Raw genomic sequence first — 22273 nt, forward strand, 5'->3', positions numbered from 1 at the left:
CCGGTACCGGGTCCTAACTAAACAAATGGTTCCCTAACTAATGACAGGGCAGGCTAAGCCTGTTACCTCGTCTCCAAAACCAAATGGTAATCCAAATACTTTTTCCAATACGTCGTTGACCAGTTCTCACAATAATAATATTTTCTCTCGTTCACTCTCCCACTCTCCAACCCAACTCCTACCATCTCAGTGTAACAAACACACGCACACCCTTTTAACCATTGTCAATTACCCCATGTGACTTGGCCTGGAATTAGTCCTGACTCTACTAACCTCTACTGGGTCCTAATGCCCCCTATATGGTCTTTGCATACCAACCATTCCAGATTATTTAATTTGTTTGTTCACCATCCAGTTAGTTTATGTGGTCCTTCCACATTCTGTTAATAAATATATTTGGCTGACACCATCACAATTGGCAGGAGTTTATACATTGGATATTTATTGGTTAATTTCCTGTTCTAGGAGGGGAGATTGGACTGAATCCCCGGTATGACATCATAACCTTCGTTATCTCTGATGAAGAAGCCGGCACACATCAGAGCTGCTGCTATGACGGGCCTTTTCCACCTGCAGAGCGGCTTCATGATTTGCTTCCTGTGTACGACCTTAACATCACTGTCTTTCCTGTTGATAACCAGCCTCCCACCATCGTCATTGGTAACTGTCTTCATTTGAAACATATCCTGGGAGATCATGGTCTTGTGTGTATCTAAAGAACCAGAAACAAGGGTGTTAACATTAACATACGGTATATATAATATCTGTGTCATAATTAAAGGGTACATAAGGACCTTTTTATTTTATTGTGTTACATGTTCCCATGTGTTGCTACAACTGTTTACGTAAGGTGTGTGTATTGTTTTAAAATTTTTTTTTTTTTTTTACATTTTGATCACTTTTTTAAACTTTTACATTGCATTCCCTGCCACAAGATAGCTTCCCATGGACCTCTCAGAACTACATTTCCCATCATCCTCCTGCTCACTGGTAAATCCATATCAGTTACATATGTGAGCAGGAGGGTGATGGGAAATGTAGTTCTGATAGGTCCATGCGGGTACACGGGAAGCCATCTTGATGCAGGGAATGCAGTGTAAAAGTTTAAAAAAGTGGTCAAAATGTAAAAAATATAAAAAATTAAAACAATACACACACCTTGCGTAAACAATTGTAGCAACACATGGGAACTTGTAACACAATAAAATAAAAAGGTCCTTATGTACCCTTTAAGCTGAAGCTACATTTCAAACACTTTGATAATATGTAAGAACAATGTCTGACTATCCATCATGAAAAAATTGCCTGAAGGATGAATTAAGAGCTGAGGATCACAAAATAGACCATGAATCAGCGACAGGGTTTATTACAATTATATAGGGATATAGATTGCGAAACAGCTGCTTAATCTTAAAATTTCAAGGTCAGTTTTCAGGCTTTGCTATGAAGAGAGGCATTTAGCTGCACACTCACAACAGTGACACCTAGTGGAGACTACGCCAAGTGCTCTGGTTTGTGTCAATCACTCCAGTCAACATTGGTATTGAAAACGGCCATCCTTGTAGATAAACCCTTGTGACTCTGTATTCTGCAGGGGAAATGTTTGTTGTTGATGAAGGATCTTCAGCCCCAATAAATATCAACCACCTGAGCGCCAGAGATGCTGATACTCCTCTGGAAGAGTTAGAGTTTGTCCTGGCGTCTCCTCCACAGTTTGGCTACATAGAAAACATTCTGCCAACTCCAGGGTTTGAAAAGAGTAATATGGGCATCAGCATAGGTAAGTGTGTTAAAAAAATAAATAAATAAATAAATAAATAAATAAATGTGATGTGAACTATTAGTTAGGATTGTGTTTGGAGTATTAACTAAATTAATATGCCCTAATGTTATAGCCCTAAAAGTAATTGTAGCTAACAAGATAGTTCCCTAAATTTATCAAACGTATCTTTTAAAACTGCATATTTGAGACATATTAGCTGATCATGGAATTGCAAAATGGCTAGAATTCATGTAATTGTTTTGTTAGCTACAATTACTTTAATATAAACCTCAATAGCCACTTATTTTATAAGCTTTTAAATGTTGAAATCCTGCAATTTCTAATAATCTGTTATCTCACATTATATGTCAAGTAGGAATCGAGTCTATTTATTTTTGCTAGGTCCCGCATACAACTGTTTTTACTGCTGGAGGGTCCAAAGCACAGGAAGGTGCCCCAATATCACTAACTGTATGACTGTACTGGGACTGAAACCCAGGATCTGCTGGCTTTCACAGCTCTGGTGTAGATACTCACTGTTGCATATTGTTTCCTTGTTGTATCTGCTAGGCTCATTTACCATGAAACACATGAAAGAACTCCATATTAACTACGTGCAGTCTCGACACAAGAGGACCGAACCCACTGCAGACCAGTTCATGCTCTATGTCACAGATGGCAAACACCGTTCCATTGAAACACCCTTTTACATCATAATCAACCCAACTAATGATGAAGTCCCACATTTTTTGGCAAGGAACATCACTGTAAGTTTGAGGGGCTGTTTTTTAAATGAATTACTTATTGTGACTGGAGTTCTATACCACAGGTTTTTGAGAGTTTCATACTATGCGGGAATGTGGAGGTATCTGTCTATCTGCCTGTGTCATTTGTTCACATGTATAGAAAATGGATGTAAGTAATTTTTTCATGTCACTGATATCTCTTATTTTGTATTAGCAGCTGGGGATGTATGTTTCTGACATGCTTGTTTTACTACCCTGTAGGTGCAAGAGGGCCAAATGAAGGAACTGGGCCCATCTATAATCAATGTAGTGGACTTAGATATCCCCCAAGACAACCTGGAATTCACCATAATTCAACAGCCACAGCATGGAATGATTATGAATGGAATCTATGGAAATGACATTACGCGCTACAAACGACGTATCCATGGCCACCGCAATCATGAGCTTCCTGTGCATGATTTCACAATGGACAACCTGAAGCAGGGTGCTGTATAATATCAAGCTTCCTAGAGTTCTTTATACTCAACAATACTGGGCATTAATAAGCAAAGTACTCCTTTTTTTAACCAGAGATAGGCACCCAATCTGGATCTCATTTCCCCTTTAAATATTACATCCATAACTAGAAAACACTCCAGTTATATATTTAGTGATACCAAAAGAACATAAGCCCATCTTGCTCGTTTGGTTGTTAGTAGCTTATTGATCCCAGAATCTCATCAAGCAGCTTCTTGAAGGATCCCAGGGTGTCAACTTCAACAACATTACTGGGGAGTTGGTTCCAGACCCTCACAATTCTCTGTGTAAAAAAGTGCCTCCTATTTTCTGTTCTGAATGCCCCTTTATCTAATCTCCATTTGTGACCCCTGGTCCTTGTTTCTTTTTTCAGGTCAAAGAAGTCCCCTGGGTCGACATTGTCTATACCTTTTAGGATTTTGAATGTCTGAATCAGATCGCCGCGTAGTCTTCTTTGTTCAAGACTGAATAGATTCAATTCTTTTAGCCTGTCTGCTTACGACATGCCTTTTAAACCCAGGATAATTCTGGTTGCTCTTCTTTGCACTCTTTCTAGAGCAGCAATATCCTTTTTGTAAAAAGGTGACCAGAACTGAACACAATATTCTAGGTGAGGTCTTACTAATGCATTGTAGAGTTTTAACATTACTTCCCTTGATTTAAATTCAACACTTCTCACAATATATCCAAGCATCTTGTTGGCCTTTTTTATAGCTTCCCCACATTGTCTAGATGAAGACATTTCTGAGTCAACATAAACTCCTAGGTCTTTTTCATAGTTCCCTTCTTCAATTTCAGTATCTCCCATATGATATTTATAATGCACATTTTTTACTATTAAATTTCACTTGCCATGTGTCTGCCCAGTTCTGAATGCTGTCTAGATCATTTTGAATGACCTTTGCTGCTGCAACAGTGTTTGCCACTCCTCCTATTTTTGTGTCGTCTGCAAATTTAACGAGTTTGCTTACTATACCAGAATCTAAATCATTAATGTAGATTAGGAATAGCAGAGGACCTAATACTGATCCCTGTGGTACACCACTGGTTACCTCGCTCCATTTTGAGTTTTCTCCTCTAATCAGTACTTTCTGTTTTCTAGATGTTAACCACTCCCTAATCCATGTGCATGCATTTCCTTGAATCCCTACTGCGTTCAGTTTGAGAATTAATCTTTTATGTGGGACTTTGTCAGAATCTTTCTGGAAATCAAAATAAACCATGTCGTATGCTTTGCAATTATCCATTTTCAATGTTGCATCCTCAAAAAAGTCAAGTAGGTTAGTTAGACATGATCTCCCTTTCCTAAAACCATGCTGGCTGTCTCCCAGGATATTGTTACCATATAGGTAATTTTCCATTTTGGATCTTATTATAGTTTCCATAAGTTTACATATAATAGAAGTTAGGCTTACTGGTCTGTAGTTACCTGGTTCGGTTTTGTCTCCCTTTTTGTGGATCGGTATTACGTTTGCTATTTTCCAGTCTGTCAGTACAACCCCTGTGTCAAGAGACTGTTGCATGATCTTGTTTAGCGGTTTGTAAATAACTTCTTTCATTTCTTTGAGTACTATTGGGAGGATCTCATCCAGCCCAGGGGATTTGTTTATTTTAAGAGCTCCTAGTCCCTTTAACACTTCTGCCTCTGTTATGCTAAAGTTATTTAAAATTGGATAAGAACAGGTTGACATGTGGGGCATATTGTCCGTGTCCTCCTTTGTAAAAACCTGTGAAAAGTAATCATTTAATATATTTGCTATTTTTTTCTCTTCATCTATGATTTTGCCATTTGCGTCTCTTAAACATTTAACCTCCTCTTTGAATGTTCTCTTGCTGTTATAATATTGGAAAAACATTTTGGAATTGGTTTTAGCCCCCTTAGCAATATTGATTTCTATCTCTCTCTTGGCCTTTCTAACTTCCTTTTTGACTTGTGTTTGCAGTTCCAAGTACTCTTTCTGTGTACTTTTTTTTGGTCCCTTTTAAATGCTCTGTGAAGTGCCTTTTTTTGCTGAATATTTTTTTTAATTGATCTATTAAACCATTTTGGCCATTTTGTTTTAGATTTAGATTTGTCTACTTTTGGGATGTAATTGTTTTGCGCCTCTAGTACTACATTTTTGAAAAACAGCCATCCTTTTTCTGTGGATGTTTTCTCTATTTTACTCCAATCTACTTCTGTTAGTCTCTGTTTCATACCTTCATAGTTTGCTTTTCTAAAATTGTAAACCTTAGCTTTAGTCATTACTTTTGGGGTTTTAAAAAATACTTCAAATGAGACCATGTTGTGGTTTGAGTTTGCCAATGGCTCTCTGACCTCTGTTTTAGTTATTCTGTCTTCATTATTTGAAAAGACTAAATCAAGGCATTCCCCTCTAGTCGGTGCCTTGACAAATTGCGTTAGGAAGCAGTCATTTGTCATTTCCACCATTTCAATTTCGTCCGTCGTGCTCCCCACCGGGTTCTTCCATTTTATACGGGGGAAGTTGAAATCCCCCATTAGTATGGCTTCTCCTTTTCTACACGCATTTCGAATGTCATTGTATAACAGATTATTTTGCTCAGCGTCTGAATTTGGTGGTCTATAGCATGCTCCTATTATTATGCCCTTTGAATTTTTGTCCATTATTCTGACCCATATTGATTCTGCATTGTTTTCTTTGTCCAGATTTAACACCTGGGCTTCAAGACTATTTCTTATGTATAGCGCTACCCCTCCGCCTCTTCTGTACTGCCTGTCTTTCCTATACAGTGTGTACCCACTAATATTATATTCGTCTCCATCACTCTCAGACAACCAAGTTTCTCTAACACCTATCACATCGTAGTTACTTGTTAGTGCAGTAGCTTCAAGTTCTAACATTTTGTTTCTGAGACTTCTAGCATTAAGATAAATACATTTAATAGTTGTCTTACCTGAGTTGTTGCCCTTGTTTAGATGTGGTCTTCCTTCTGTTTTTTTGTTTTCTCCCCCCTTCCTTTCTAGTTTAAATGCTTCTGGACCTCCTCAAGGATCCTTTCTCCAAGTAGATTGGTTCCCTTTCTGTTTAAGTGCAGTCCGTTGCACCTATATAGATAGTCCTTGTTGTAGAATGTGCTCCAATGTTCAAGAAAGGTGAAGCCTTCCTGTGTGCACCACGATTTTAGCCATGCATTTTGATTTTGTATTTCCAGCTGTCTATATGGTCCTTTGCAAGGTGCCGGCAGTATCCCAGAAAATACCACAGTTTTGGTCTTGTCTTTTAATTTCCTTCCTAGCTCTCTGAATTTGTTTTGCAGGGATCTTGGTCTGTCTCTTCCAATGTTGTTTGTACCGATGTGGACGACTTCTACCGGGTCGTCTCCTGTTCGTTCTAGGAGCCTGTCCATGTTCTCAGTGATGTGCTTGACAGAGGCTCCTGGAAGGCAGCACACTGTTGTAGTAAGGGGGTCCAAACTGCGAACTAAACTTGCTGTGTTTCTCAATATGGAGTCCCCAACAATCATGACCTCCCTTCTTTTTGCTGCCTGGTCAGCACTGTTTATAGGGTCCTGGCTGTTGTTTCTTTCATTCTCTTGATGTTGGTTTTGGTCATATAAATGTTGAAGTGGCTCAAATTTGTTGGATGTCTGGATTTCTGGTGGTTGTGTTTGACGAAGTTTCTTTTTTTCCCTGCTTCTGCCTATCTGAACCCAGCTGTTTCGACTCTTTTCCATCTCCCTGGTGGCTTTCAGTCTGCTAGGGGTGCAGACTTCCATGAATTGTGGGTGTGTCAGCTCCTCAAGCTCCTGGTGCTGTCTCATTTCCTCCAGCTCCATTTCTACCACACTTACTCATTGAAGCAAGTCCTGGATCTTGCAGCACTTTACACAAACTTGGTTGAGCTCCTTTGGGTTTTCTTGGATTTCCCACATCATGCAGTTGTCACAGATTACTGGCTTGAAGACCTTTTTTGTGTTGGTAGTTTAGCTTCTGCAGCTGTCAACCTGCTTTCAAACTGCTTCTAACTGCATTGTACTTGTCCACGACTGTACTTCTCTCACGATGTCGCTTTCACACGCTGTCATATTTTTCTGATAACAAGCTGCTTGTTATCAGAAAAATACACGCAACTGTAAGGCTTTAAGCTGCAATGTTTTCTGATTAAAGCAACTCCTGATTTAATTTAAAGATGTAATTCCTCCTTTCTGCTTCTAACTGAGTTGAAAAAGACACTTATAAAATTCTAGGACAAACATTTTGACTGGAAGCTTTTTTCAATGTATTTGTTTATCATACAATGGAGAACAATTGTTGGTCTACGACTAGGCTTGGAACAGACTTTTTCATTTTCACTTTCCAGGAATGAAGCTCATGTACATACATGATGACTCAGAGAACATGGATGATGGCTTCACGATTCAGCTGTCTGATGGAAAACACGATGTCCGCAGATTGGTTTCGGTCAAGATCTTTCCCGTCAACGACGAGAAGCCCCAAGTTATAAAGTACATTTATTTGATCTTCTCTGTTTAGTTTGTTTATTCTTGTTTCCTAATAAATAATAATAATGTACTTAAAAAGCCACATGACAGCACAATTTGCCTGAGTAGGGAAACATGTAATCTCATGCTTTCATAAATGTAAATATATAAAAAACTTTTGATGAAACTTTGGTCCACAAGACTAGGAACTTATTTATACAGGTATTGGTCTACTTGAAATGTTTGGCTGACTTGACTTGTAAATGTGTATAATATAATATTGTGTCTAGTTAATGCTATATCTAAACAACTGTGCTGTTTTGACTTGCTTAGGAACAATGGATTGGATGTGGAGATGGGAGAGTCCAGGATTATCTCCAGTGCAACCCTCTCTGCAGAAGATAATGACTCTCCTGGCGAGCAGCTCTACTTTGTGTTTGATGGCATTCCAGGGCAAGGAGTACTTCAGAGGAAGGTCAGTGGATGCCGAGAGCTACACAAAGGATGACGTTTAAGGGTACAATTAAGAAAATGTGATGTTGTTTTCTAAGGGGTCTGCACACAGCATTACTGTTGTCTTCAACCATTCCTGTAGATTTATCATTGACATCCTTAAGGAAGAACATTTGAGGTATTATTTAGATCATTTAGCACACTGCAGAAGGCAAAAATCTTTTTGCGTTTGCGTATAGTTGCAGAAACGTTTTATAAAAAAGACATAAACCTGCGAATGACTTAGACCACTTCCAGTGATGTGATCATAAAGGTAGGATCAGGGAGTAAAACAACTAATGAGTTAAAGCTTTGTGAATTCGCCCCTTTGTTTTACTTTTACATATTGTCTTCAGCTGAACTAAGGTGCCTGCTAACAAGTGGGAAATGCAAGTGTCAAGAACGAGACATCCCCTACCCCACAAAAAAACTTACTGTTTCTATTTTTTCATCTCAACTGATCCACCCTGTATACATTACTAAAAATAATAAATAAGCCCCCCAACCGGTTGTTGTTTTTGAGTAGTTTTGTCACTATAGCAACACGCCTATTTCTTCTTATCGTTCTCTCAGGTAGGCTCTGACTGGGTTGCTGTCTCTGCTGGAATGAACTGCACTCAGGAGGACATTGATATGAACCTCCTGAGGTACACGCACACAGGAGGTGTAGGATCCCTCGGCCAGGATTCCTTCAGCTTTCATCTATGGGATGGGAGCAACCGGTCTCCAGCTCAGCACTTCTACATCACAGTCAAGGACATGGAAAAAGGTAGAAAAATGTATCTTGCCTTTTAAACAGACTGGCATAGTGATTCTCAGCCTGCCCAGTGTGTGTATTGATACTGGTATTAAACTGATGAACCCACAGCAACAATAATGTGGAATCTACTTGTGTGGTCATCATGGCCCAAAATGATAACTGGACTATGCTAGTCTACCTAATAAATAACAGATATAAAAAGTACACATACTGTGCAAGAGTTCCAGTGAATGAGAGATTCATGCACCATCCACCTAACAAAGGAAGATCATTATAATTAATGTCCTAAAGTTTGCCTTGTGTTTACTGTGATGTGCCGACACATGTATTTCATGTGAATCCTGCTTCCTAATGTGGGGAATATTTACTGTGGGTAACATATGCACAGATTACTTTAGCATTTTTCTGAGCAACAGAAACACCGCTGCACTTTAATGAACTGCGCTGTGACCCTTTTTTATGCTTCCTTCCAGGAGAAATTGCAATTTTTGTTAAACCCCTCAATATCTCCAAAGGAGAGCGGGTCATGTTGACCACTGATACTTTGCTTTCCGTGGATGGCACTGACAAGCCTGAAGAGCTGATGTATGTCATTACCTCTCCGCCTGCCGGTGGCCACATCGAGTATGTCAGTTACCCCGGGGTGCCCATCACCACTTTCAGCCAGATGGATATCGCTGCACAGACAGTCTGCTTTGTTCATGACAACAGAGCACATTCACTGAAGGAGGTGTTCAGGTAAGACTGCAAGGTATGTGCTTGGAATTTAAAGGCACTATCAAAATGAGGGGTATTACTGCCAAAATACTGTAAAGATAAAAAGGTGTATTTATTAACATTAAAATGTTGTTTAAGTCTGACCACATGACCTACTGAAAGCTGTAAGATACTAAATAATTTAACTAGAAACAAGATCTTTAATTTGTGACATATTTCAATAGTTTCATATAATACTAGCATGACATAGCACATCATATGTCTTACTAAAAAGGACCAGGACTAGGACAAAGCCTGTGGATGCTTTGAGAATCTACATGGCTGACACCCCCTGAAGTAATAGGTGTGCATTATCATTTAGTTTCAGTAGATGCGGTGAAAAATAAACATACACACATGCTGAAGGCATGCCTTGCCTCTCTCGTTGCCAGATTTGTTGTCAGCAACGGCTTGTCCACTCGGAATGGGGCGATGGAGATTGCCGTGGAGACCGCTGACCGCATCCTGCCTACGGTCTCCCACAACGCGGGCCTGCGTGTGCTGGAGGGCTCGATGATGGTGATTCCACCCAAGGCCCTGCAGCTCTCTGACCCGGACACCCCGGAACACAGTCTAACTTTCCAGCTTGCACAGCTCCCACGATACGGGCAGCTCTCTCTGCGTGGTGCCCCGCTTCTTCAGCACAGCTTCACCCAGTTCGAAGTGAACAGCATGGACCTGGCCTACAAACACGCTGGAGGGGACTCCCAGATCGACCACTTCAGCTTTGTGGCGTCTGACGGGACCAACCACGGTTTCCTCGTTGACGGGGAAAAGCAGACAGAGCCGGTCTTCTTCACTATCCAGGTACTAACACAAATCCATCATTTTAATGAGCAATATAACATTAAGTATGGGTAATGAGGTATTGCAAAGACATTATAAAGTTTATAGGGGCTCCCGAACAGCGCATCTGGTAAAGGCGCTCCGCATGGAGCGCAGGATGCGCCCTATAGCCTGGACATCGCCGGTTTGAGTCCAGGCGATTCCAGAGCCGACCATGGGCGGGAGCTCCCAGGGGGCGGCGCACAATTGGCTGAGCATAGCCTGTACGCTGTTGTCCTCCGACGCTGTAGCTCTGAGGTGACTGCATGGTGGGCCTGCAGTGTGTAAAAGAAGCGATCGGCTGACGACACACGGTTCGGAGGACAGCGTGTGTTCGTCTTCACCGCTCCCGAGTCAGCGCGAGGGTGAGCGGTGAGCTGAGCCAAAAAATAATTGGCTATTCCAAATTGGGGAGAAAATGATAAAAACAATTAGCTTACTAACAATTACTAAATCAACAGAAATATTTTTGGTCACAACAAATAATGCCTTGAATGCCTTTGGTAAATAAACAAACAAAAAAAACAGGATTCATAGTATTGTCTGTGGTATAATATCAGTTTCTCTAAAACCAATGACCTTTGATAATCGATTATAGCTTTATTTAAATATAAAATAATGGTTGCACATTTTGAGTATCATCTTAAAAGTTCATATTTACATAATATATTTACAAATGACACAACATATAATTACCTATAATTTGTCTGTATTTAAAGCCATGTAGCACCCAGTCAGTCCCAAGCCACCAGTCCCCTGCTTATTTGCTTTTTGTCATCTAGGTAGAGCAACTAGACAAGTCTTCTCCTAGAATCGTTCAACTCCAGTGCGTATCAAAGGTGGAATTGTTGAAGGACGGGCGTTACGGAACCTACATCTCCTCCAGAGACTTGAAAGCAACAGACGCCGATACCAAGGATGAGGAGATCATCTTCCAGATCCTACGGCCTCCGGATTTTGGTTACCTGGAAAACACAACAACAGGTAAGGTTGCAACAGGAAAACCCACCTCTCTGCATCATCTGTTATCACAGAAACTAACCACTAACAAATTAAGAATTAAATAAATTAGAAAGGAAGTATGATGAAGTATTAAAAGGTGTGAGACCGTAATTCTAACTGTTATTGATTTCAAGGAGACTTTGTGCGACAGCGGTTTACTCAGAAGGATCTAAACAGAAGACATATCCTTTATGTCATCAACCCATCTCTGGAGGCCTTGTCTGACAGCCTGGAGTTTTTGGTTTCAGACCCAACAGGAAATACTGGCATTCCACAAACGTAAGACACTTTCATTCTTTTTTTTCTTTTTTTAATCTGAATGAAAACTGAATATAGCAGTCTTAAATCAGCAAACAATTACTTACGATTGGCTTTTGAGCCCATTTGCAGGCAGTCACCAATAGAGATTCCAAGGAGTATTCCTCCATGACAGAGGAAGTAAACGCTGTCACTGCTTGTGTTATCCCTGTTCCGTGGACAAAGAGACTTCGATCTACATTGTTTTAAGAGCAGTAAATATAACAGAAATTACATTTAAAGGCAGACATAATCACCATGTCGTTGCTGCAGTATGAAGGCAGGTTCTGGAGGCTTGGTGGACGGCATCTTAAAATTAGTATGTTATACTAATTATTAACAATAATAAAGTTGAAATTGTATAACCTCTTTTTTTCACATGAAATTCTACTGAATTTACTGCAGGCTTGAACTGAAGTGGTCTCGAATCGAGTTCTCACATTCCGAGTATGTGGTGTGTGAAGATGTAGGGACACTTTCATTGCCAATCACTAGAGAGGGCTATGCGATGGATTCTTCTTTCATTGGTATCAAGGTAAATGCTAATCTTGGTTGTCTCGCAATTCAAGAGAATCTTTTCAATTCAATGCAATTTGTTATCTTAATAGAAAACTAATGTGACAACCAATTGATATTTGCATCAACATACATTTGAAATGAGCTACATAATTGCTAAGCATCAATTTGTTCAGGTAAAATAAACAGTGCTTGACAAAGACACACATTAGACACCTTCATGAAAGGAATGTAAATTAGAAGCTGTTACTATATGAAAATGTACATTACCTTCACATTCTTACAGAAGTTGCACGGAGAATGCAGACATCGACAGTGTGTGTCTTCCTCTAGTGGATAACGAGTGTAATTGCAGGTTATCATTAATAAGAACAATCGTATCCACAAATGTAACTTTCCATCTTGACTTCAGAGATCTCAACTTCAACTCAATCTGCTTACTCTTAATGTGATTTTCACAGAGCTCATGTACAGTCCTTAAACATATTACAGGTGTGGCTGTATGTACTGTAGATGGACAGAGAACACAGAGCTCCTTGTTTGTTAATCTTATTGTGCTGCTGTTTTATTATTCAGGTCAATGAGATCTCTGCTTCTGACGGGAAGGATTTTACCCTCAGCCCCTCCAGCTTGATCCAGTTTGATCCTGGTACGTTATTAATGTGTTTCCCTTTCGTTTCAAGAGTAGATTTGTCAATTGCAGGACTGGATCTGGGAGGCAAAGTCAGCAAAGGAGTCTTTCTCCTCGGGCACCTGCTGAGCTCAAAGTGGACTCGTACAGGGCTGGCCTTTGTTTTCCAGCTTGCCAACATGGGTGTCAAGTGGCTTGGCAGTGGGATCACTGTTTAGATGTTCATTCAACTATTTTCCTTCAAATGTCATGCAAATCTAAAAAGTGTTTGAATTTTAAGATAAGTTGCTGCTGCAGTCTAGCAGATTCACCCATGATGAACACAGCATGTGCTGGCAGGTGTTAATTACAATAACCTCCAGTCTTTTTATCAATACAGGTACTGCTGGAATGATGTGGCTGAGAGTCAAAGTGTTTTTCTTTCATTCCCAGGGGTTTCGGCCAGGACTTGGAACATAGGGATTACAAGTGACAGACTGGAAGAACCTGAGGAGGTGTTTGAGGTGGTTCTCAACTCCCCTGTTAACACTGTGCTGGGAAGCAAGACGAAATTAATGGTGAAAATCACTGACTCAAGGAAAGGTATGAATTGGATGCGAAGGCACCCGTCCCTGACTATGAAATAGTCTGCAGCCGTCTGCACAGTATAGAGGACTATGGGTTTTGTATGCACTTGATCGAAACAGTGGTAGATCTTAATACCACCACATTTTCATCACATATTTTTACATAGTGTAATTAGTTTTTGTTATGTACTCTATTTCAACACTTTATTTTTGCCAGCACAATACAGCCATCTTTATTTAGGGAGAAATAAAATAATCAGAAATGTATTTTAATATGGAGGTACTGCATCACCAATGTGTTTTTTGGAGCTGGGTTGTAGGGTAACAATAAAATCAGTATGTGAATGTGTGTTGAACCTTATTCTGAACCAAGCAGATCTTGTTTTTTGCACACAGGTCAGTGTAGTAACAGTAGAAACACTGGCCAGGTCCCAGGTATCCCTCGACTAAGAGGTCAACTCACCCCAGTCACTGCTGAGTATCCTCCCCCCAGCCATGGTGTAATCCAGGTCGAGAAAATCCCACTTACCCCTGTGGAGGGCACTGGGTGGACAAGAGGCAACGTACCACAGGAAAACAACCAACCTCCACCAAAGAAAAGACTCAGGGTCATCGGAAATGGGAAAACGGTAAGCAACTGGCAACAATTTTGATGGCATTAAGTATAATGTATGTGTTTTTGAAAAGCGTTTTGGGTGACTGCAAAAGGTAACAATTCCTACTGTATTTCAGGGTGAGATATTCTTGTATAAAAAAAGGGTCGAAATCAATACAACAATTGTGCTTCTTAGGTAAACATGGGGAGGGGAGATATTGAGAGTGAATGGGGAAATGGTCAAGTTATTAATGAAGCTGTAGAAGCTTGCATATTTCTACAATTTTCGATGGACTGTGAGGAAACTAGTATGTACAGATTTTAAATGGTAAAACCTGTAATATAGCATTCCAACAAATGCATTATTTAAGCCTACATCTAATTCCACCAACTGTTTACTAATTAAGTGTCATGAATTGTGTTGTTGTTTGAGAGGGCCAAATTGTGGGTGAAAATTGATAAAAACAAAACAACTTTTGATAAAACCAGGATTTTGGAGTACAATATTGGTAAAGGCCATAGCTTTTAAATTTTTAAAAAAAGTTAGATTTACTAAACTTACACCTGGAAATTATTACAAATGTTTTCTTTGCCTCCATTATTTAGCATCTTACTTAAGTACTTATTTCTTTCTAACAGGTCCGTCCTTCATACGTTGAACGAAATGAGACAGATGTAGTGTTTACAGTAAGTTAATTTCATTTGGTTACACTATTTTTACATTATTCATGCTCTTGGCTAAAGGTTCATTCTAATTACTACTAAGTTTTCTGTCTGAGGGCATTATTGTCTTTTGAAAAAGTGCAAAAAACAAAATACATTACAATGTACAATACAAAACCATATTTAAATTAGGTTGGGGCTCTACATGATTAACTACTAAAACATTAATCAGCAAATGTTTTAACCCTCATAAGGTAACCTGGGGTCCATTTGGACCCCACTGTGCTTTAGTATCAGTTATTATGTGGATCTAGTGACTTGATTTTTGTTTCCTTTTAGGTAGTTGTCAGGCACCAATCCTGTTACAATATGCAAAGGATAATTCTAGTCCAGGTAGCCTGGTTGAATTTCCCAAATTATTTTAGGTATGGGGTCCGTATGGACCCCAGGCGTAGTGTATCAGAGGGCCCAACCTTCTTGCGTGAATATCTCAGGCACCGTAATAGCTAGCTTCCTGGTTTGAAAGTATGGAATTAAAGCTTTCTAATGATGTATCGTATGTCCTGAACAGACGTTCCTAAGAGAAACAAAAAGCAAACCGAAACTAAGGCTTGAGTCATGTGACATGAGTCGTCTCCTAAGTTTTGTTTGTTGCCTATTACTCGGTCGTTTCAAGAGATAGCGTTCCAGTTTCAACGTCATTTAAAAGTTCAGGCTTTGCGCTTTCCATTGATGTCAGGCATGGCTGTATGCGTACTTTCTACCACCCCCTCATTCAGTGCTCCAGTGCTGTGACGCGCAGTAAATTGGTAGGTGTGTTCAAGTGCCTGTAACTCAAAAACAGAAAGAGCTAGGAACAGAATAAACTACAGCATGCAGAATACAGTGGTGCCTTCACTTGCTAGGAGACAGCTGTGCGCATTGGGCATCTTATCCATTTTGCATAGCATAAACAACACATTATACCAAACGATGGCTAGAAGTAAAGGAAAAGCAAAATAAAGTGTTCATATACACATTGACATTCATTCATTTACTCCAGTTGTTAGGTTACCAGGAAGTTTTTTTGACGTGTCCTTGTGAGGGTTAAATTAAAAAAAGTAAAAAATCTAATCAAAAATTAAAATAGAAGATACTTTTCTTGCTTTGGCCCCGTGCTTTGACATCTTTATTCACACATCTTAATGTATCCAGATCGTGCTCATTCCTGCAACAGTGTTGGTGCTCTGATTGAAATGTATACATTGTTGTGGGAACAGTAAACAAACATTGTTGCAGATTTGCACATATATCTCAAGGCACATTCTGTAATATACTTGCAACCAAGATAATTCTGCTGCCCCCAGGTAATCTTTCCTCTGTTACCAACAAGAAACTATTCCTGTATTTTTGTCTCATCTCACTTAATTCACTATCATCGCTCTAACTGTATTATTCTCCCTTGAATGGTGTTTCCTTTTTGGATTCAGTACCATGGGATCATGTCACTCAGAGTGGAGGATGATACCTCTCCATCTAGCTCTGGTAAAAAAGCCAAGGTACTGGTGACCAGTAGAGGGCAGCAGAGGTATCCTGTTGGTTCTCCTGGATCAACTGAGCTCCTGCATGCTGATAGAGCAGCCGCCCACTCCACAAAACAGGTACTGAAACATAACAGGTCATTTTAAGCACAAATTAAACTACAAAATCCACTCCTATACTTTTCATTACTTCTTTATTGCCAACTCTTATAATTGCCATGCCTTACCAAATCCTGTATGGCTGTCTTGTACTAAGGAACAGTGGTCACACAATGGCAGCTACACTGGTATGAGACTTTGTTAGACTGGTACCACAGAGGTAATCTTTTCATATTTTGACATACAAATGTTATCACAATAGTACAAATACACACATCAAGTGTAGTTACTTATGGATAGTGGTGTATCAAGAATGGTTAAACTTGGGAAAGCGATCTGATGAGAACAGAAATGTATTACTGATTACACACTGGAATACAGTTAAGCTGATATTGGTTCTCGTTGTAGGATGACTATAGCAGATCCTTTCCCAAGCCTTGCACACCTGACCTGAAAGGCCTTCTTCATTTTGACCAGAGTGCCCAAAAACTGTTTGATTGTGATGGGATTTCTTGGAAACCATGGAAGCCAACCAATGATGTAATTACCTTTCTGCTTTAAATGACTATGTCTTGCCTTCTTGTTACAGTGTATTATATTTGCTGCTGCCAGTTTCTAATGCACCCTTAAAGCATGCTTTATGGACAGCTTGACATATTATTCAATTGAGATGATTTGTTTAAACTGATGGGAGTGTTTTTAGCTTAAAAAAATACAGGGCAGTTCATTCTACTGACTTTTCTATAAATACCACAAAGAAATTGACTATTATTTTATTTCAGGACATCAGTGCTAAGAAATGTCCTCCTGGATGGACCTACCATGGAAGCCATTGCTACTACATGAGCACTGACCACAAATCAACATGGAATTCAGCTGCAAGAGCTTGCAAGGAAATGTAAGGGCAACATTGCATTGCTCATGCAAATAATATATGCATCTGAAATGCTTTTATACTCTTGGTTTGTTGCTTGATTTGTGTATTGTATTACTCCCACTGGGGGTGTATATCTCCAGCAACAGAGATGCAGTAGGCACTGTTTTTAAGGTGTGTGTAGAGAACCAGTCATTCAATTCAGTATCAGAATTAGAGCCATAGTGCCCTACGTATTCGATATTCTGACTAGTGCTTGTTTGGTTAATAGAGGTTTTTATCATACTTACATGTTTCACATATCTTCCAAACTGCTTATCAAATTGTGTTGAAACAGTGTATCATGGGGATAGTTTGTCTGACTTTGATCAATCTTTGCATGGATATTTGCTGTAATAAGTTATTGAACCTTTATTATTTATATGACTGATGGGGAATAGGGCAGCAGTGTGGAGTAGTGGTTAGGGCTCTGGACTCTTGACCGGAGGGTCGTGGGTTCAATCCCCGGTGGGGACACTGCTGCTGTACCCTTGAGCAAGGTACTTTACCTAGATTGCTCCAGTAAAAACCCAACTGTATAAATGGGTAATTGTATGTAAAAATAATGTGATCTCTTGTAACAATTGTAAGTCGCCCTGGATAAGGGCGTCTGCTAAGAAATAAATAATAATAATAATAATAATAATCTTTATGTTGTATTGTTTATTTTTGGACAGACATCATGGCAATCTGGTTAGTGTCCTCTCAAAACCTGACATGACATGGCTGTGGGACTTCAGCGGAAGGAAGCCATTTTGGATTGGTATGAATTTTAGAAAATGGAGTGGAATATACAGTAGCGTGTAATACATATTGTGTCAGTACAGTGTAATAGATATTGTGTCAGTACAGTGTAATAGATATCGTGTCAGTACAGTGTAATAGATATCATGTCAGTACAGTGTTATAGATATCGTGTCAGTAGAGTGTAATAGATATCGTGTCAGTACAGTGTAATAGATATCGTGTCAGTACAGTGTAATAGACATTGTGTCAGTACTGTGCAATAGACATCGTGTCAGTACTGTGCAATAGACATCATGTCAGTACAGTGTAGTAGACATTGAGTCAGTACAGTGTAATAGATATTGTGTCAGTACAGTGTAATAGATACCGTGTCAGTACAGTGTAATAGACATCGTGTCAGTACAGTGTAATAGATATCATGTCAGTACAGTGTTATAGATATCGTGTCAGTAGAGTGTAATAGATATCGTGTCAGTACAGTGTAATAGACATTGTGTCAGTACAGTGTAATAGATATCGTGTCAGTACAGTGTAATAGACATTGTGTCAGTACTGTGCAATAGACATCGTGTCAGTACTGTGCAATAGACATCGTGTCAGTACAGTGTAGTAGACATTGAGTCAGTACAGTGTAATAGATATCGTGTCAGTACAGTGTAATAGATATCGTGTCAGTACAGTGTAATAGACATCGTGTCAGTACAGTGTAATAGACATCGTGTCAGTACAGTGTAATAGACATTGTGTCAGTACAGTGTAATAGATATCATGTCAATCGGAACATTATTATTAAGCCAAACATTTTTTCTGCAAAATGCTTTGTCATGAATTACACAAGAATTCCTGTAGGCTCTCACAAGCTTATGATTTAAAATTTACAAGATCCCATCCGTAATTTAATTTTGTACTGTTAAGGAGGACTTACCGGTATTTGCTGCCAATTTTAGCATTTTATGAGAAGAAGTGGCTAGCATAAGCAGTGACAAAGTGAGCCACTTTCGAACCCAGGCACCCATTGGTAATCAGCTAGTTCATTAAAGGGATACTTTATATCTTCAACATTTAGCTAATATGTCATTTCTTACCTGTTTAATACCCTGTTATGTGTGTGCTCTATTAGTCTGTATTGCTGTGTTTGCTGAGATCATCAGGCTTATAGCGCAAATGTCCTTTTCAACCAATTTTAACTGCTGTGAAGAACTTTGAGACCTTAGTCACATTTTGTTGTTTCTTAATGGAAAATAAAAAGAATGAAATCAGATCACATTATGATTACATGTTAAACACATCATTTAAAATATGAGTCAAAGTTTTTTTTTTTTATTCCTAAGCAAAATTAATCGCTGTTTTTTTATTTCTACAAGAAATGAAAAAGAATGAAATCACATCTTATCACAAGGCGAGGCACCTGCGATGTTGACACGGCAAATTTCTTTGCAACAGCAGCCTGAGAAACCACAAGAGACTCCAGCTCCTTCAAGAGTTCAACATGGTTTACGCAATTTACACAAGTCACAGCATAATACTCACTGCACTGTGCTACGCGACCTGTCTTGCTCTGAAAAGCGATCATCCTTTGAAAATACTGTATCCCAATTAAACAGTGACATCCCAATTAAACAACATAAATAGCATTGGGAAGAACCGTCTCCCAGAGTTCTGACCCATTTAAGCACAGTATCCCCATTAGGCAGCAAGAGAGATTTTCTACCACCTCACTTCAGGAACTCTGCTCTTGAAAGTTATTGAAAAAGGACATTTTTGCTGAAAACGTTTGTAAAGTACAATATGGTATAAGCTGAAAACAAATCCAACAGATAATGACAGAGAACACGCTGCATCATCTAAACCATAAAATGTGGTTTGTGACTGAAATATAAGAGATTTTATAACCACCTACCAAAACATAATAAAGACTGTTATTGAGAATTATTTAAATGAATACAATGTCCAGCAGTTGGCACCAATATGATTAGTTGTGGGTAATTAATGCTTTCACATTTCCCACAGGCCTGAATGACAGAGTGAAGGCAGGGAAGTGGGAGTGGCTTGATGGAGAGCCAGTGTCCTTCACAAACTGGAGGAAAGGACCCCCAAGGGTATCAAGGAAGGCTTCAAAGAACTGTGTGTTAGTTTGGAGAAGAGGGAAGTGGCAAGCGAAAGACTGCAAGAAAGGAAAAGGCCATAACTACATCTGCTATGTGAAAACATGAGGAAACCTGACCATCTGTGGGACAAAAAAAGAAGGACATTAAGAATATAATACAGGGATCTAGCATAAAACTGTGGCCTGAAGGTTTGTTAATCAAACAGGTACCCCTTTAAGTTAGGGGGCTATCTGTGATTATTGTAATAAACTGTATGACATTTTGAATGGGGTTACCAATTCTATAACCAAAGAAGAAGAACCTTTTTTAGGTCTGTAATCTGAATACTTTTTGTACTGTGGGTAGCAGTACCCAGAAGTGTCCAGTGTCACCCTTTAGAAAAAGGAAATGGGTTTATATTTTATTTAAATAAAATACCCAAACTATTTATATAGCCATGGTCTACTTGGTTAAAGGTAACTAGAATATTTTGCTGTAAAATAAAAATTGTTACTTGTATATATTTTATTCTACATGTATTTATTTTTAATCAAGCACACAATGCTAAAAGAAGAGCTTTGTGTAACTAATGTGTTAAACTACATTTTACACGGTGGCGATTCTGGTGCCTGACATTCATAAATGTTATAACACTGTGTCAAGGGCGACTGTCCAGTACTGCTTTAGGTTTTGTGATTGGAAAGCATTGCAGGTTAAAATAGTAGAAATTCTAAAATATTTTGCAGGTGGCATTTATGATGTACTAGCAGTGCATTTAGTAAATAGCTCTGCTATTCATAAAGGACATGACAAGAATGTGAGAAAAGCAAAAGAAACCTTTAACTTCATTTCACAATAAACAAATATGTTACATAGTACTGAAACACTGGACTAATCCTTATGATGAATACAACTTTTGTGATAAATTAATTAAATCTGATAAGTTTTTTGTGTGTCAAACATAATCATGTTATTTAACACAAGAAATATAAATAGTGTTTTCACCAGGGTGGTTACTATAGACCATTTGTCTTTTATACAGGTTTGACATTATATTATAAAGGTATGTATGTAATTGAATTATGATCATTTATGAAGTTGTAATGCTTGGTATCAAAGGGCCATGGTAAGTTTCCAAAGAAATGTTTCTACTCCAAATGTATAATGGTGAAGGACCCAGAACGGGTCCATAAAGGGTGTATCCGGATCAGCACCTTGTCATGGCACCCAAAGACATTGAGTGGCTGGACTACAACTATGCTATTTGGTCGTTAAGCAGAACTCTGTTCTCTATCTGGTCCACCTCTTTTGTCCCATACAACCGGTTCTAGAACAGACACAATTTCACATTGGGAGAGGACAAATCTCTTTGGTAACTTCCCATGGTCCTTTTGCCAAATCATCCTTTTTTGTTTGGAACTTTACATTTGCATTGTGCCATAGACTTGATATTATACACGCGGTATATGAGGATGCATAATGTCAGCAAAAACATTTAAAAGATAGTGTCCGACTTGCAGATTAACTGCAGATATTGCATGGCTCAGTACGTAATAACACAATATCAAACTAGTGAGGATGGCTAAGTAGCAAAGCCACACATTTCTCATGGGATGCCATTCTCATACGTGTCACAAGACATTACACTTTCAAATGTTACTAGGACCCAATAGAAATGAAATGTGTACAGTATCTCAACAATACTATCCTATAGAACCAGGTATTTCCAGAGCAATTGTTTGTCTAAATGTATATTGCCTTTTCATTTTTTACTATTTCACTTTGAAACTGAACATGGTGCTAAACTAATTACATTTTCATCAGGTTTTGCAAAAGAGAATGTGCCTAATTCACTAAGCTTTAGCTTCAGTGCAACATTTGTCAATGTAGCAAAATGAAAAGGTTAATTTGTAAATTGTTTCTTATCAAATGGGGTAAACTTCGCTCTGCAGCAAAACTGCTATGCTGGCTTAATTTCTATTCTGTTTGTTTGTCCATTTATCAAAATTGTATGTTACTTTTATATTACAGTTATGTATAAATATGCACTGTATTAATGTTTAAGAATGTAATCAAAATGTAATTAACCTTAAATATTTTAATGCTGTTAATATTGTTTTATATATACATTTTTGTTACTAGTTTCTGGTGTTTTATGTAGTTTGTAAAACAGTCAAGGGAACAGCTGCTCATGAATTTCATTATATATGTAAGCTCATGATAACCCCTGATTAGATTAGAGAGAGACAACCTAACTTTATTCATGCAATATGTATATGTATTTGTACTTGAGGACCAGGGAAACGTTAGGCTTTATATATACTGTATATGATG

General features: G+C 38.8%; 1 protein-coding gene across 5 annotated transcripts in view; it reads left to right on the forward strand.

Moving 5' to 3' along the window:
- Positions 1 to 22050, forward strand: part of LOC117421254 (FRAS1-related extracellular matrix protein 1-like) — a 58694-nt gene extending 36644 nt beyond the window's left edge. For 3 of the 5 annotated variants that reach the window (XM_059029210.1, XM_059029203.1, XM_059029217.1), the window contains 21 exons: positions 466 to 660; positions 1595 to 1780; positions 2333 to 2529; positions 2770 to 2995; positions 7350 to 7494; positions 7804 to 7945; positions 8536 to 8731; positions 9196 to 9460; positions 9871 to 10285; positions 11086 to 11287; positions 11440 to 11584; positions 12008 to 12137; positions 12695 to 12767; positions 13182 to 13331; positions 13712 to 13944; positions 14550 to 14597; positions 16043 to 16213; positions 16601 to 16732; positions 16975 to 17090; positions 17783 to 17868; positions 19863 to 22050. In XM_059029210.1, coding sequence (XP_058885193.1) covers positions 466 to 660; positions 1595 to 1780; positions 2333 to 2529; positions 2770 to 2995; positions 7350 to 7494; positions 7804 to 7945; positions 8536 to 8731; positions 9196 to 9460; positions 9871 to 10285; positions 11086 to 11287; positions 11440 to 11584; positions 12008 to 12137; positions 12695 to 12767; positions 13182 to 13331; positions 13712 to 13944; positions 14550 to 14597; positions 16043 to 16213; positions 16601 to 16732; positions 16975 to 17090; positions 17783 to 17868; positions 19863 to 20065 — 3656 coding nt within the window. In that variant the 3' untranslated portion in view covers positions 20066 to 22050. Of the gene's footprint in view, positions 1 to 465; positions 661 to 1594; positions 1781 to 2332; positions 2530 to 2769; positions 2996 to 7349; positions 7495 to 7803; positions 7946 to 8535; positions 8732 to 9195; positions 9474 to 9870; positions 10286 to 11085; positions 11288 to 11439; positions 11585 to 12007; positions 12138 to 12694; positions 12768 to 13181; positions 13332 to 13691; positions 13945 to 14549; positions 14598 to 16042; positions 16214 to 16600; positions 16733 to 16974; positions 17091 to 17782; positions 17869 to 19862 lie in introns of those variants that run through there. The other 2 variants (XM_059029218.1, XM_059029227.1) reach the window with 2 other exon arrangements.
- The last annotated feature ends 223 nt before the right edge of the window (positions 22051 to 22273 follow it).

The sequence above is a fragment of the Acipenser ruthenus genome, chromosome 1, assembly GCF_902713425.1.
Source record: "Acipenser ruthenus chromosome 1, fAciRut3.2 maternal haplotype, whole genome shotgun sequence".
Lineage (NCBI taxonomy): Eukaryota > Metazoa > Chordata > Actinopteri > Acipenseriformes > Acipenseridae > Acipenser > Acipenser ruthenus.